Source organism: Ochotona curzoniae, unplaced genomic scaffold, assembly GCF_017591425.1.
Source record: "Ochotona curzoniae isolate NIBS_2020 unplaced genomic scaffold, NIBS_Ocur_1.0 contig_3437, whole genome shotgun sequence".
In the NCBI taxonomy this organism is placed as follows: Eukaryota; Metazoa; Chordata; class Mammalia; order Lagomorpha; family Ochotonidae; genus Ochotona; species Ochotona curzoniae.
Genome location: NW_024465862.1, coordinates 48,681 through 65,415, shown reverse-complemented (window position 1 = coordinate 65,415; position 16,735 = coordinate 48,681). Strand labels below are relative to the sequence as shown.

The 16,735-nt window shown below is 54.0% G+C and overlaps 1 protein-coding gene across 1 annotated transcript in view; it reads right to left on the bottom strand.

The window, feature by feature from the left end:
* LOC121156596 (transformation/transcription domain associated protein) overlaps positions 1-16,735 on the bottom strand; it is a 98,458-nt gene that overhangs the window by 54,636 nt on the left and 27,087 nt on the right. The window contains exons 21-30 of the mRNA XM_040980362.1: positions 15,067-15,267; positions 12,588-12,739; positions 11,221-11,420; positions 9,543-9,760; positions 9,240-9,437; positions 8,402-8,662; positions 7,820-7,981; positions 6,265-6,361; positions 4,583-4,704; positions 4,153-4,323 (exon numbers count right to left, since the gene is read on the bottom strand). Of these exons, the coding sequence (XP_040836296.1) occupies positions 4,153-4,323; positions 4,583-4,704; positions 6,265-6,361; positions 7,820-7,981; positions 8,402-8,662; positions 9,240-9,437; positions 9,543-9,760; positions 11,221-11,420; positions 12,588-12,739; positions 15,067-15,267 (1,782 nt within the window). The remainder of the gene's footprint in view (positions 1-4,152; positions 4,324-4,582; positions 4,705-6,264; positions 6,362-7,819; positions 7,982-8,401; positions 8,663-9,239; positions 9,438-9,542; positions 9,761-11,220; positions 11,421-12,587; positions 12,740-15,066; positions 15,268-16,735) is intronic.

Below are 16,735 nucleotides of genomic sequence, written 5' to 3'. Positions count from 1 at the left end.
CACGGGTCTTCAACGTCACGTGTGCTCCTCCAGACACTCATGTCACAAGGGCAGTCAGCATGTCCGAGGAACACATACCTAGAAAGATACAGAGCACTAGCCATTCCTTCAGAGTATCAAACTTGTAACATTTTACCAACAAAAGCCCCGAAGGGGATTTAATCACTGAATGAAACCTGTACCTATCTGGACGGCTGTTTATACAGACGCCAACAAGGATGACAGAACTAGAGGTGGAGACAATGGCCAGATCCATCACTGTTTCTTCTGCTTTTAGATTTCCTAAAGGAGAACCTTGACACCAACTGGCATAAAAAATTCACTTTTTGGGCCTGGCACAGGGGTAGTCTAGCGGCTGAAGTCCTCGCCTTGAACGTACACTGGCATCCCATATGAGCGCTGGTTCTATCCCGGCAGCCCTGCTTCCCATCCAGCTCCCTGCCTGTGGCCTGGGAAAGCAATGGCGGACAGCCCAAAGCCTTCGGGACTCTGCACCCGTGTGGGAGACCCGGAAGAGGCTCCGGACTCCTGGCTTTGAATTGGTGCAGCTCCGGCTGTTGTGGCCACTTGGGGAGTGAGTCAGCAGATGGAGTATCTTTTCCTGTCGCTCCTCCTTTCTGTGTATCTGACTTTCCAACAAGAATAAAATAAATCTTTAGGAAAAAAATTCACTTTTAGTTGAACAAAAGTGACTTCAGGAGCGACTTCAGGAGCCAAGCGTCTCAAGTGTGAACTCAGGACTGGGTACCACATGCAAGAGGACAGGGTGGGGCCCGGCGCGGAGGCGCAAGTGGTTAAGGTCCTCAACTTGCATGCCCGGAATACCATATGGGCGCCGGTTCTATCCCGGCAGCCCCGCTTCCCATCCAGCTCCCTGCCTGTGGCCTGGGAAAGCAGTCGAGGACGGCCCGAAGCTTTGGGACCCTGCACCCGTGTGGGAGACCCGGAGGAAGTTCCTGGCTCCTGGCTTCGGATCGGCATAGCATTGGCCCGTTGCGCTCACTTGGGGAGTGAATCATCGGACGGAAGATCTTCCTCTCTGTCTCTCCTCTCTATATATCCGCCTTTCCAATAAAAAATAATAAAAATAAATCTTAAAAAAAAAAAAAGAGGACAGGGTGGCTGCTCTGTCTCAGTACAAACACTCACAACAGTTCAGAGACCTAAACTTAGGAGCTAAGCCTACAAACTCGGAAGGAAAGGAACATTTTCAGAAATGCTAAAAGAAAGCTGATGCCTCGAGCCGGCAACCACAAGAGCACGCCATGCAAGACAAAGCTCCACCAGTGACCACGCTGGATCCTGAAGAGCTGATGTGTGCTTGAGCACAGCCAGCTCAGGCTAAGTCAGGACGGCCCTGGCAGCAGAGGCAAAAGCTGTGCCACCCCGAGCACAGGCAGGCCTCAGAGCACTGGCTGGGCGCCCGAGGAAACGTCTGGGTAAGCAGGACCCACACCATTCCTTGTCCAAGCACACTGACGCTCTGCTGTTGTGGCATTTTACAACTACCCACAAAAGGGCAACAATACTAGTCAAAGTGCAAAAAAAACCCCAAACCAACAAAAACAACCTTAAAAGCACTCAGCTGTCTTCAGGGAAGGATGCCTGGCCTCAGGGCACTCAGGACAGACACAGACCACACAGGGAGGCACAAACAATGCTCAGTGTCATTTCCCTCTCTGACCCTTCCTGAAGGTCTCAGCCCCAACACTGCAGCTGCGTACCTGCGTTATGTGTGACCCTAGCAGGTGTGCAGGTGTCACGTGTGTCCCCGGCAGGCCTGTGATGTGTGTCCCTAAGAGCTGTGTGTGCATGTCATGTGTGACCCTAGCAGCTGTGTGTCCCTGGCAGGTACGTAGGTGTGTCACGTGTGCCCCTGGCACCTGTATAGGTGTGTCACATGTGTCCCTGGCAGTGCATAGGTGTGTCACGTGTGTCCCTGGCACCTGTACAGGTGTGTCACATGTGTCCCTGGCAGGTGTGCAGGTGTCACATGTGTCCCCGGCAGGCCTGTGATGTGTGTCCCTAAGAGCTGTGTGTGCATGTCATGTGTGACCCTAGCAGCTGTGTGTCCCTGGCAGGTACGTAGGTGTGTCACGTGTGCCCCTGGCACCTGTATAGGTGTGTCACGTGTGTCCCTGGCAGCTGTATAGGCGTGTCACGTGTGTCCCTGGCAGGTGTGTCCTGTATGTCCCTGGCACCTGTACAGGTGTGTCATGTGTGTCCCTGGCAGCTGTATAGGCGTGTCACGTGTGTCCCTGGCAGGTGTGTCCTGTGTGTCCCGGGCACCTGTACAGGTGTGTCACGCGTGTCCCTGGCAGCTGTGTAGAGGTGTTACGTACGACCCTAGGAGGTGTGTAGGTGTGTGGGTGCACTCCATGACTTAGGAGCTCAAGAGGAAGGAGTTTCCAACTTGGAAAACTCACCTTCAGAGAACACCTTACGTCCTCGTTACGATCTAATATTTGGGCACTGGTGATAATTTCAGTGTTTGGTCATTTACTAGTCACTCCGTGTCTGCAGGAATGGAGAAAGCATGACGTATGTGAAGTACATAGCTGTGTGCTCCGCACCTAAGGCTACGTCATAAGTGTATGAGAAATGTTTTGAACAACAACCAAAAAAAAAGAATCGGAAATGCATGCATCATTTTTCCACGAGCTTTCTGAAGTAACTTCATATGTGAGATATGTAGCTTCATTCCCCTGAAAATGCACCTACATCCACAGCTCCTTCCAGCACTAACTGCTCTCCAGAGCTGGCGGAAGTATACCCCAAACTGAAACTGGCCGGCACTTAAAAATGTCAGAATGGTCAAAGGTCACTTGGGAAACAGGAGTATGAACAACACCGTCCTATTTATAGGATGCACCAGGAAATCCTAAGTGACAAACCCTAAATGCATACTGAGGTACCTCCCTCACACTGGGAAGCAGCGGGGGTCAGCAGCAACACCTCAGTTACAAACACTGTCAAACACATTTTGTCTGCTTAAACACTTCTGAAGATTCTTAAAACCCCAAGAGTTTTTAAATCTACTCATTGTATACGGAAGGGGGGGGCAGCCTCATCTATGTTGTAGGACAGAGGGAAAATTGATTGAAACAAAAAAATCTTGGGCCCGGTGAGGTACCCTAGTGGCTAAAGTCCTCACCTTGCACACACCAGGATCCCATATGGGTGCCAGTTTGTAAACCAGCTGCTCTACTTCCCATCCAGCTCCCTGCCTGTGGCCTGGGAAAGCAGTCGAGGATGGCACAAAGCCTTGGGACCCTGCACCTGCGTGGGAGACCCAGAAGGACGCTTTTGGCTTTAGATTGGCTCAACTCTGGTTCTTGCAGGCATTTAAGGAGTGAACCAGCAGATGGAAGATCTTTCTAACTGCATTTCAAATAAAAACAAGTCTTTCCTTTTTTAAAGTATATGTATGTATACTTTAAGAAGCAGCTCCAGATTCCCGGCTTCAGACTGGCTCAGCTCAGCTCCAGCTACTGCAGCCACTTGGGAAGTATATCAGCAGACAGAACATCTTTCTCCCTGTCCTTCTCTGTATATCTTACTTTCCAATTAAAATAAATAAATCTTTTTAAAAAAAATCTCTTCAGAAGCAACATGACAATGCATCCAAGATGCATCACTTCTCCTAGAGATGAGCACGCATGTGAAACCATACACAACTTCACTGTATCAATGCGCATGAGAACAAAGAACTAGGAGCAGACTAAACCTCTTCAGGGCAGCGCTCAAGGATGGGAACTCCACAGAGTGAGAGCAGAAAGACTCCAGAGCCAGGCAGCCCTCCGAACGCGGGGAAGGCGAGCTGAAGCCAGGCAGCCCTTTGAACACGGGAAAGGCGAGCTGAAGCCAGGCAGCCCTCTGAACGCAGGGAAGGCGAGCTGAAGCCAGGCAGCCCTTTGAACGCGGGGAAGGCGAGCACTGGCTTCGGGAACTCCTCCCTTCGGAGCCCAGGGAGCCTGTCCGTGTCCAGCTGCAGGCACCTCTTCGCGGGGGTGTCTGCGAAGGGACACTGGGACCCGCAGGACACTGCAGATGCCCGACACCTTCTGAAGCTTAAGCCATGTGAATGGAATGCTTGCTAGCTTGAAAACAAACTTAGGCTCACATGTCCCAGTGTGTCGCACAACGGCTTACCATCATCTGATCACAAAACTTATCATTGAAGGAGTTTGGGAAGAGCCTCGTGACGGACGTCAGCCGATTCACAACATTCAGAGTGAGGCTTCTGTAATCTCCCAGCATCATCAACAGAGGGCGCATGTGGGTGTGAATCTGATCCACTTCTATGGTCGCGCCTTCTAGAAACTGTGAAACAGTAAAGTTATAAAGAGACAGACGATACAGAGTGAAACTTTCGTGAGACTCTGGCACCACATCTGCCTCTCCTTGGGAAACTAGGATACCGCTCACATATTTCACAAGTGTGTGACAGCTTTACTTTTAACATTTGAAAAAACTCAGACTATGAAACAAGCAAGAGACTTATTACAGCCTCACGTGAGGCGTGCCTGGGCGTACAGACACACGCACACGCACGCACGCACACACACGCACGCACAGCCACCTTTCTCATGCAGGCTTCCCCGGCCTCCTGCAGCTCGCTGTTGGTGGAATTGAGGGCCTTGAACAGCGCAGCGATGATCTTCTCTCTGGACTGAGGAAGGTAGTTGCAGGCTGCGAGCGCATCTTGGGAGAGAGAGATCAATGCAATTTCATTATGAAAACCAGAAACATACCTCAACAATTTCTCAACCTCTCGCCCGTTTTCTTACCATATGCTCCCAGGAAAAGTGGCTGACATTACCCAGGAGGGATGTCAACAGCCAACCACAAAGGCTACAATGGAGGCGGATGTGTGGGCTGGCAGCTGAGACCCCGAGGAGTGTCCGGCTTCCAGTCCCAGCCCTGCTCACATCTGCACCTTCCCACCAGCGCCTAAGCTGGCAGGCAGTGGTGGTGGCTCAAGGAGTTGTGCTCCACCACTCAACTCGGAACCCTGGACCAAATCCCAGACTGCCAGCTTCAGTCTGGCCATTAGGGGTATTTGAGAAGTGACCCACCAGATAGGAGATTTTTCTTTCTGTTTCTACCTTTCAGATTAAAGAGAAAGAAAGGGGGGGGGGGGGGAAAGGCCACGAGAGAAACCCCACACCTTATGAAAGGAGGAAGAAAAGTTGGAGGACGGGGAGGAGGGGCCTGCCATCGATCTGTCCCCAGGTTATCCTCAGCCACAGCAGTCACCTCAGAGCCGCTGTCGAGCGAACTGACACACAGCTTCTCCCCACCGCCCCTGTCTACTCGGGCGGCCCCCACCGCATTTGGGGATTAAGCTCTAAGTGTCTGTAAGCACATTCTTTGGAGAGGAGACACTCCACAATGGCTAACTAAGGGCAGTGAGTGGCCCTGGGATGCACGGCGGCGAGTCCCCAGCCACGCCCTCCACACGCACTTGCTACATGGTGTTCCCGCCAGTCGAGTGTCCCTGGCCTCGCCTTGTCTCATCTTACCGATTGGCTTCTCAGTAAACTCACCTCTCACTCAGAGAGGATTCTGGCAACATTTTACTAAGTGCACAATAATAATGAAGCAAGAGGCAAGTTGAAAAGCTTGTTCCGGTTGCTCATCCGCACACTGTCAGTATGCACTTTGCACAATTCTTATGTGTAGTGACTCAAGCTGCGGCAGCAGCAGACTTCAGGACTCTAACCCCCGACCCACCAGGTGCACAAGAGCTGCAGGCCCCCTTTCTGCTGACTCTACAGGACACTTCTTACACACCTGAGTCACAACTACAGAACACACAGCTACTACACAGAAAGAATTCTTACATTCTACTCATGCCCACAGTCTCCTGACATCGCATCATGCAGTTCAGGAAACAAATCAACTTGTTGATCCCACCTAAAGATCACAAATATCGGAAGGATCAGATAGTGGCCAGCAGCAAAGCTGTTTTTCTTTTTAAAGATGTGTTTGTTTCTTTGAAAAGACAGCATCACGGAGAAGTCCGTCATCTGCTGACTCACTCCCCCTAGGCTGCAACAGCTGGGGCTGAGCTAGCTTTCTCCGAGTCCTGCATGTGGATGGCAGAGGCCCAAGCGCCTTCCCAGGCACATCAGGGAGCTGAACTGGAAGCAGAGCAGCCAGGACTAGAGCTGGTGCTCATATGGTTCATGAGCACTGCAGGCAGCAGCTTAACCCACACCTCCAACACCTGCCGCCCATCTCCGATGCGCATGAACTCACTGAGGGCTGCGATTCGCAGGGGTACAAGCGACGGGAGGCTTTTGTAACAAGGCAGCTTTGTCAGAGCAGAGTCCTCGGCCTCACACAGGTTCAGCAGCTGGAAGACACAATGATGACATTTAGCCCACCGATCCTGTAAAGGCATGCTAACCTTGCAAGTACCACAGCACAGCAATCTTCCACACACACACAGCAACTCAACCAGCAACAGACAAACTGCACCCCAATCCTGAAGCACTCAAGTATCCAGATGAACTGAGCTTCCTCACTCACGGCAGCCGAGGCCGTCAGCACCGCCAGCCTCTGCCCTTAGCTGAGGGGCAGCTTATAACGCACCTGGACTTCAGACAGGCCAAGGGACGCTGTCCGCCCACCTCCCAGGAGCTCTGGGTCCTGCCTACGCCAGAAGCATGTCACTGACACCAGGGCCCTAACAAGAGCTGGACCACGTGACCACAGAATGCACACTGAAGCAGAAAGCACAGGATTCAGAGACCAGGAAGGACAGCTTCCTAACCGGAAACTCAGACTCAGAGGGGGCCAAGGCCTCCTGCTTGCTTCCACCTCAGCTTCCCCCGACAACTCCTACAGAGAAGTGAGTGCTAACCCAAAACTTTCAAATGGGCACTGGTCACTAGCTCACCACAGGACTCGACTGCCTCCACGGTCTGACTTCTGTCCATCACTGTCTAATATCACCACACTGGAACGTTTCCGGGGACAAACATTTGCAACGGGAACCAGCACCGTCGCACAGCAGGCTAAAGCTTCACTTGTGGTGCCAGCATCCCATATGAGCACTGGTTTATATCCTGGCTGCCCCACTTTTGATGCAGCTCCCTGCTTATGGCCTGGAAAAGCAGCAAAGGCTGGCTCAAGTTGTTGGGCCCATGCACCCACATGGGAGACCTGGAGAAAGCTCCTGGCTCCTAGCCACTGCGGCCATGGGGAGTGAGCCAGTAGAAGGACGATTCCTCTCTGTAGCTCTACCTTTCAAATAAAAATAAATCCTTAAAAAAAAAAAAAGCCAGTTTTCAGCATTGGTATTTGGATGGAGGCAGAGCAGCAGGCTGAGCTCACATCCATGCTTCCCAGCTCACCTACTCGGTAGCTCGGACAACACAAGCATCAGGCTCAGCTCCTGCAACTCCAGCATTAGAACCACCGGCATCTACACCACAGGGCATCGCCAGAGCCCACCAGGAACCTCCAAGCAGCCTCCACACACTGGCTCCAGAGATCAGACTGATAAAACAGCAGCTAGCAATCTGCTCTCTAAAACACAGGAGGGTCCTAAGCCAGAGCCAGGGCCAGGTCCCCTGGAGGGCTGACAGGGTTCCAAGGACCCAAGGCCGCCAACACTATGCTGCACCTCTCCTGTCCCCGGCCTCCCTTCCACCAGATCCAGGGGCAACACACCTGCACAGAGCCCAGGGCCAGGCCAGGGCTGGTTACCTGCATCATTTCCCGAGCCTTCTCTGAACGCGCACAAAGACGGGCTAGCAGACACACGGCAGCACCATGCACGCGCCTCCACACCCACCCCCGCCCCTACCTCTGTGTAGAACACCTTATGCTCCACCACGTTCAGGTCCATGGTGAAGAGTCGGGGCTGCAACGTGGTGCAGAATGTGTTGCCCTCCATGAGGCCGATCTGCGCGTTGGCAGGCTGGTGGCGCAGCAAGTGCTTCTTGGGCGGGACCATGTCCTGCAGCACCTGGGAGAGCCAAGCAGGAGGCACCGCTCACTGGCTGCCCTCGAAAGCAAAGTGTGTCAACACAACACTTTCCAGCAACCAGCCTGAGAAGCCACTGTGAGAACAACATCGGGGAAGGCAGCACGTGCCCTGTGCGGCGGGTTGATGCCCATGACTCACAGAAACTTCTCTAAAGATGAAGAAAACACAACCACACTACCACACAACCACCAGCCTGTGCTACAGGGGCTCAGCAAACTGTCCCAGCCCTGACCCCAACAAGCTCCCAGGCGGCGCCAGCATGAGCTACCCCACGCACAGCGGAGGCCAGAGGGCAGGCACAACAGGACCCAAGAGGATCAATCGAGCAGCACCCAGACTTGAAAATGAAAAGCCACCTCCAAAGCTTGATCCCAGTCACCAGGGTGCCAGACATCTCACCTCTTTGTGGGGCTCCATGATCACCGTCACACTTTTCCCAGTGACCTGGGCCAATACCTGCAGGGAGTGCATAGCCTGCTTTCTCACGGTGGAGTTGGGAGAGGTGACTTCTCGCACCAGATCATGTGTCACGTGGTGGAAAGACTTCTCCTGGGCCGCTACGATCTCCTCGGCCCGCTCCTCGTCCTTCAACGGAGTCGCACACCTCATCAGGAGCTGTTCCAGGGTGGTCTTGGCCATGGCCACGGCCCCATTGGAAACCTGTGGGTCAGGGCCATCTTAAGACAAAGGCATGGAAGCTGTGTGTCACACACCACACGCTCTGCCTCTCATCCACCTGTGCCACCTGCTGTCCCGGGGTAAATAGGGGTGGGAGAACCACGCCCCCACATCCGCTGCTTTAGGTAGACTACTGCAGAACCACTCAGTTCTTCCTTTAAGTTAATTCCTGCTTATTAGAAAACATCCACTAGGCAGGACCCTGGCACTCAGTACAGTCAAGCCAGTAATGCTGCCACATTTTACTGGTGTGAGTTACACACGCACATAGGTTCATGAAGGAGGCAACTTGGAGGACGCATCTGCACACGTGTGGGCTGTGCCTCACCCTCCCTCTTCCGCTCACCCCAGTGAGTGCTCCAGCTGTGACCACCCCTTTCCGAGGCAAGCAGGCATCCAAACAATGTGAGAAAGCCTAGCAAGTTCTGCACTGTCCTTGTACCAGACGCTGTCATGAAACCCAAGTCTCAGCCAGCCCTGCTGCCAGGCAGCCGTTGGCACAGCCACCAGGCCAACTGCCCTGCAGGTGAGCAGCCTCCGCCGGGCGCCCGTCACGCACCTCTCCTGTCAGGTCCATCATGACGAACAGCAGCGCTTTGAGGAACGTCTGCTGGTTCTGCAGAACCCAGGTGAGAGGAAGCCGCTCCATGAGAAACTTGATGGACACCACACCCCCCAGCTTCGCATACCAAGCCTGCTCGTAACAGCACGCGCACAAGCGCTCCACGATGTAGGAGAACAGAGGCAGCTGGCACGCCTGTGGGAGACGGCAAATTCAAGTGCATGGCTGCAGTGGCCTGCGACCGCCACAGTGGCTGCAGGGGCAACCACCCCCCAACACGAGAAGACGACCCCTCCTTACCCTCTCCTTGGAGCCCAGGATGATGCTGGCGACATCGAAGATCACGGCTAAGGCCACCTCTCCGATTTTGCACAGCTCCTTTTCCTCATAGGCCATGCAAATAGCTATGGCGTCAATAAGAACCAGAGGATCCATGCCCTTGGACCCATTCTCCTCACTGTGAAACATGGCAGTGCTGGGCTGGCTGCCCACCTGGTAGCAAGGCAGCAAGAACGGACCTGAGAGGAGAGTGGAGGGCATGAGACGGAATTCGGCACACAACAGGAACACTCATCCCTCAAGCTGCAAAACTACGTCACTTTTCCCTGGAAGTCAGCAGCCCAGTACAGCCAACTAACTTAGAAACAAAGGGCCTGATTCTAAGACTAGCTTTCTGAAGTGTTTCCATTACCCACTGTACTGGTTTCCCACTTTCTCTAGGGACTCTAAAGTAAACTTGTTTAAAAGAATCCCAACCAGCCATTTTTAAGTTTATCATGAGGTAGATGAAGGGACATGCCATGGGAATGACTTGAGTTACGCTCTGCACAGCTCTGTGCAGCAAACAGGCCACGGTAGCAGCAGCCAGCTATGATGGAGAACGCACCAGGAGACCAAGCAGCTGCAGCAACCAGCAGACAGTGACTCACAGGTACCCAGCACCAGGCTGGCCATGTGCCTCACAGGTGCCCAGCACCAGGCTGGTCAAGTGACTCACAGGTGCCCAGCACCAGGCTGGTCAAGTGACTCACAGGTACCCAGCACCAGGCTGGCCAAGTGCCTCACAGGTACCCAGCACCAGGCTGGTCAAGTGACTCACAGGTACCCAGCACCAGGCTGGTCAAGTGACTCACAGGTACCCAGCACCAGGCTGGTCAAGTGACTCACAGGTGCCCAGCACCAGGCTGGTCAAGTGACTCACAGGTACCCAGCACCAGGCTGGTCAAGTGACTCACAGGCGCCCAGCACCAGGCTGGCCAAGTGCCTCACAGGTACCCAGCACCAGGCTGGCCAAGTGCTCAATCGAATAGCACACACTGCTCAGGAGGAGGAGACACAGGCACCAAGTTCTGCGTACTGCCTGCCAGTCTCAGGAGTGAGGAGCTCTGAGCACACAGCCAGGAGCAGGTGGTCTGCAGACTGCTACTCCTCTGCCAGGAGATATCAGAATGCACAAATTTTGGGAACTGATAAGGTACACAGCAGGGCCACGACTGTCACAAGAGCATCATCTGTACTAATTTGAACATGAAAACTGACAAAACCAATTGATGTGAAACATCAAAGAGCTTGGGCGGCCTGGCAGCAGGTGGCAATGCCCGCTTCAGGGAGCAGAAATGGGCCTTGTAGGGGTCCCAGCAGCACAAACAGTAAGCCAAACCTTAGAAGAGATCACCCAGGAGAGGCACACCATGAAATAGATCAAAAGCCAACCTGGTTTTGATGGGCAGCGTCTACAAGTACTCAGACCCCATCTCTCAGAGAGGCAAGGGCCAAAGCATTCAAGTGGCCTAATGTTACCCAGCTGTGCTAACGACCTTCCATCTCCCAATATCCAGCACGGAAACGCCCTGACCAGCACTGTGAGCAGTCAGGACGCACAAGCCCAGAGGCGACGGGGTGCTTGGAGCTGCTCCCTGCAGCAGTCCTAAGAGGCAGAATCACCACCTGCCCTGCGCCAGCGGGAGCCCTCACTCACCACACTGCTGGGCCACGGCCACCATGGTGTAATGGCGAATAAGGCTGGCCACAAAGGGCAGGGCGCTGGGCCGTAGATCCTTGATGACGGCCGACATGAAGGCCCCGGTCAGGGCCTGCTCAAACGTCTTCCGAGCCGGCGTGTCCTGAGCCTTGTAGCGATGGGAGATGATGACGCTGGGGATGGTCTTCTCTGTGAAGCTGAAGACAGAATGAAACCCACCATCAGACGCCCAGCCCCGGGCCACTGGAGCCACACAGGGAGGCCTGGGCGAGTTCATCTCCCTACCTGAATTCCAGCACCAGCTGACATTGTGAATGAGTCTCATCATGAACCTTTACGACCAGTGCCACAAACACCCACACGTGTGCTTAGTATGAGCTTGGGCCATGGCACAGTCTTTTTGTCAGTGTTCCCCATTTTAATAAAGCCAGTGCTTTGATCTTTTATAGTTAAATAAACCAAAATTCTAAGAACTTCAATCAACAAGCAAGCAGGAAAACGTGTGAGAAGCCACACCGAGAATAGATGCACACAGGCCAACCACCCTAACGTGTTTCCTGCCAGCTCCTGCACCCAGGCAAACACACCCAACACAGAATGTTCAGGAAGCACAAGCCACAGTTCCCAAACCTTTCAAAATGGTGCAAGCTTCTTCCAACTCCCACAGAGCCTCTCAGATCTCACCCCACCTACCCCCTGCCACGGTTCTGCCTCTGAAGCTGATAAAACCCACTGAGACCCTGCATTTCCACATGCAACACCTTCAGATGTGAAGAGGGTGGGCACCTGTCTCACCCACCCACAAAGCCATCCCAGCTCCTGCCCCACCTGGGACAGTGCTCTTGAAATGCCCCCGGACTCGAGGTGCTCCAAGCAGCCTCCTGGTTCCCACTCCCACTCTTGCCCAGTGCTCTTGGGGCACCTTCACCTCCAGCTGAGAGACCTGTGGCTGGTCAGCAAATCAGGGCACTGATGCCAATACTGTGACACTGAGAGCAAGCCCACCTTGGCCTGGACCCTGCCCAGCTCGTGGTCATACCCACTGCAGACCATGTAAGCCATAGCAGCAGAGGCGCCAGGCGTGCAGGACACCACAGGGCGCAGGGCAAATGGGACGGGAGCCTCACTCTCTCAAGCCATACACCCACATGGAGGCAACAAAGACGGTAAACAGCGTCACCCCAATTCTCAAGCACCCCAACTTCTCTCCACATTCTGGAGGCCAAGAGAAGCATCCCTAGGTAGAAACACGCGCTCTTTCTGACTTGAAGAGGCATGCAGCCAACACTGAGGACATGGGAGGGCCTCCCTAGCGCACATTCCCACCACGAGATGCCCAGTTCAGGCAGCAGACAGCAACCCACTTGGGGTGGGCCAGGAGCTGGTACAGCGCGTGCTTGTTGTCCTCCAGGCTCATCATGGCCACCAGGAAACACTTGATCACCTCCCATGCCTGCCGCCGGTAGTAGGGCTCTGTGTTGGCACTCTTCAGGCAATCCAGGGCGGTTTCGATGGCCTGCAACAAAGGTACACAAAACTATAGTCTGTGTCAAGTTTGTATTGAAAGCATAATTTCGACAAGTTTCACACGAAGCCACACACAACACAATCTAACAGCAGGCATCCCTCCTACGGCACCCCCAGTCCGTCACGGTACTTGGGGTGGCAGGATCCAAGAGCAGGTAACATGGTCAGGGGAGACTAAGGAGAGCCGCTGAGCTTGGAAGTCTCTGAGGACAGAGCTGCTGGATGAAGCAGAATCCATGCCACACAGAGAATGCTCCTGTTTCTCTCACACACACCCAGACTCTGTGTCACACTCATCAAGGTTCTAGTAGCAAGACAAGTTTCCTGCAGCCACACACTTCTGTCTGGGCCCCAAGTTCAACCTGAGAAATGGCTTTCCTGAGCTCTTCGAAAGGGAGTAAGGTCAACCTAACTACTTTTTGGAAAATCAACACAGCTGCATACACTCTTCTCCTCTTCACTTCAATGAACTCTACCAGGCACAGGGAGAGACACAGTCACACGCACACTTATCTTGAAGCCAAGACCTCGATGCTCATAGCAATCACACCGAACTCCAAGAACTGTCCTGTGCTCCCAACTGCACAAACCCAAGGGGGTGGGGCGGAACAACAGAGCCAGACCCCTGGGTGTGACGAATGCGCCACCTGAGACCCCAAGTGTCTACTGTCGCTGGCAACAGCTAGCAAGGCATGGCAGTAATTACAGACCACTAAGAATCAGTAGAACCTGTGAGCCAGCTGCTAACTGCCAGACACAACATGGCTGGCAAGGAAAGTCACTGGCTCCCAGCACCTAGTGGGCTCCGGGATCCAGCCTCCGCCCACAGCTGTCAGGAAGCACTCCTGTTCACACGGAGGTTTCCATGGCACCATCCCTTGCCTTTATGACCCAGATAAACCTCACCGCTGCCACATTCCAGCTCCTTGGGCCAAAACTACTCCTGAAAGGAGCTGGTGCTATGCCTGGCCGAGGCAGAAGTTAAGCGGAGTCACATGCCTTTGCTTTCTCCAACCCACACTAACCTGCCTTCCCAGGGCAGAGACTCATGGGACCCCACGCTGAGGAAGCGGCATGGGATGAAAGAAAGTGATACTGGCACAAAGATGCCGGCTGGGATGACGTCCAACATCAGTAGAGAATTCTGGCTACCAGTATTCTCCGAGGACAGTGTACCCTCACTCATCCCCCCTGCCCAGTGTTTGGGAAAGTCTGGTATTTAAAAAGAATAAGAAGTTTCAATCAGGGCTCAGAACTGACTGTTGCAGGCATGTGGGGAGTGAACCAGCACACAGAAGATCTGTTCTCGTTCTGTCTGCCTTTTAAGTAAAAATAATAATAATAACTAAAATAAATTTAAAATTTGGGGGAAAAAAAAGGAAGTGTGGGAGGCGGCAGAGCAGCACAGTCCTCTGCTTCTGGCACCAGCATCCCTCATGGATGCCGATTCTAGCGACAGCTGCTCCATTCCCGAACCAACTTCCTGCTGAGCGGGCCTGGGAGGGCAGTGGAGGATGGCCCCAGTACTTGGGCCTCTGCACATGCATGGGAAATCCAGAGAAAATTCCTGGCTCTTGGCTTTGGACTCAGCTCTGGCTCTTGTGGCCATCAGGGGAGTGATGGAAAATCACCAGCAGATGGAAAATCTCTTTCAGAAACCAAACCCACCCACCATGTACAGAAGCTTAAATAAATCAAGCTCTGCTGGGCGATGCCAAGGCCACAGCAAAGCCTGGGCCCCCAAGGGCTGAGCTAAACTGCTTGGCTGACGAGGGACACAGGAGTTTTGGCCTCCGACACACTCGCCTGCCTGTACTCACAAGGCTACTGTGACACTGTCTAAACTCTCAGCCAACACACAAGAGCCGGTCAAGAATCCTGGGCAGACAAGGCCACAGGCCAGCACACGAGCAGGGAAGACCAGCTCAGTCTGGGGCCAAAATCAACCGTGGTCATGAGCCAGGATGGCACACAGCAAGATGCTGGGGACATCCTGCATTCACACAAGGAAACACATTTCTAAAGATCACAGAGGACAGCCAGGAATGAGAGGCCACGAGCCCAGTCTAGGGGGAAAGGGCAGCAAGTTGGGCACTGGACAAGATGGGCCAGCCTGGGTTCTAAATCACGCTGCAGCCAAAGTCTACGGGGAGCAGGAATCTTGGAGTTCAAGGGCGAGAGGGGCCGGGCATCAGGACAGAAGGAATTATGCCAAGGCCCCATGTCCGTGGAGAAACAGCCTGTCTGGGCTCCTGTGAAAGCCCCTTTGGCAGCAGGCTCGGCAGTCTCCCCAGGGTGCCCAACTGCCCACTTCACCTTCTCCATGGGGAGCTGCAGAGACGCCTTGCAGTCAGGAAACTCCACAGTGATGCTAGGGCCTTGAACTTCAGTCACAACGTAGTGCAGCTTCTGGGATTCCTTCAGCATCTTCCGATTACTGCCGCCGAACTTGCCCAGCACACGGTAGGCCACGTGAGAGATGCTGTCGGCAGGGTTGCGTAAAGTGCGCCAGAGAGCCTAAAATTCAACATGCTTGCGTGAAATCATTTCAGGCAACGGCAGTCACAGCTCAAAACCCCAAGTCACAGCGACCCTCCCCACCCAAATAGCTCCCTCTTCCGGGGACACCAAAGTTGCTCCATCCTTCCAGGGACTACAACTTGACCAAAGCATTCAAGCATGCACACGAATGTTGCCTGGTGCTTCTGTGAAACAGACGGAGTGTGCATGCTACAGCCACGCACAGAGCTCCGATGTCGGACAATCACACAGAAGTTGCTCGGGCGCAGATCCACGGCAGCAAGGGACAGAGCCCAAGGGCTTCTCTTTCTGCCTACAGGACTCTATACGGTTGGCAAGCACCACAGCAGGAAGCACGGGTCCCAGCGTCACCTCCATCACAGAACTGCGCCCTCAACACTCAGCTCGCTTTTTGATCGGGGTTAGCATAAGTGCCAGGGATTCCTGCAGGTCACAGTCTCAACGAGCTCCAAACACCTCTATGATGAGGACAAATGTCTCGGCCCAGCCACAGTCACGCTCCACACACCATTTCAGTTCTTAAAAATCCCAATCCTCCCATTTCTTCAAAGAACCTCAATTACGGCTACGAAGGCAGAGTCTTGAGGCCACTCCAGTCCGACCGAGCCTCACATGTCCCTAGAAGCAGGGGTTCCGGGACAAGAGTTCTCGACTTCGGGGCCCACATCCTGCCCTGGTGGGCTGATGGGACTGGAGAGATTGCCCCAAGGATGGCGGATCGCAGTGGCTGACCCTGCCTCTGCTGGGGGGTCCTGAGCCCTGCTCAGCCATCTCTGTCATCCCCATGCTGCTCCCGCATACCTGGGCCGGCACCTGAGCTGCCTTTCAGTACCCACAATGCTGCCCTTGAGACAGGCTGTCAGCCAGCATCCCGCCCCAAGCGACCTCCCCGCCGGCCCAGAGGGAGCCCCAGGGATGCGAGTCAGGAGCGCAGGAAAGTCTCCTGGCCACCTTCTAGTTCACATTGCATTCTAGAGACCCCTGGCATTGGCGGCAGCCAAGTCCCTGTCCAGCAAGCAGGCATCTGACCCCGACGTGGACGGAGTCCTGAGTCTTACAGGGACCGACAAGTAGCTCATGCCTCCAAGGACCACAAGCACGAGTCAGCATGGCAGCTACACGAGGGGCAACCTGGACCCTGAGCCCATCACACCCTCTGAACAAAATCTGCGCCTTCACACTGTCTCCACCATCAGCTGCTCCTTTTCCAGGACTGGGCCGGCAGGCGCCTCACCTGCCCTTCTCAATCTTCCCTCACTACCATATGACTGCAATCTTAGGGTCCCCGTCCACGGCCACAAGGGGAACACACCACCACCTTATGCAGACTGCAGCGCCAGCAGAGTTCTCAGAAAACAAGGCAACTGCAAAGCGAGCTTCCGTTCAACACCCCTGGTATCACTGTCTATGTTCCAAGACATCAGCAGATTCAGGGTGCACAAGC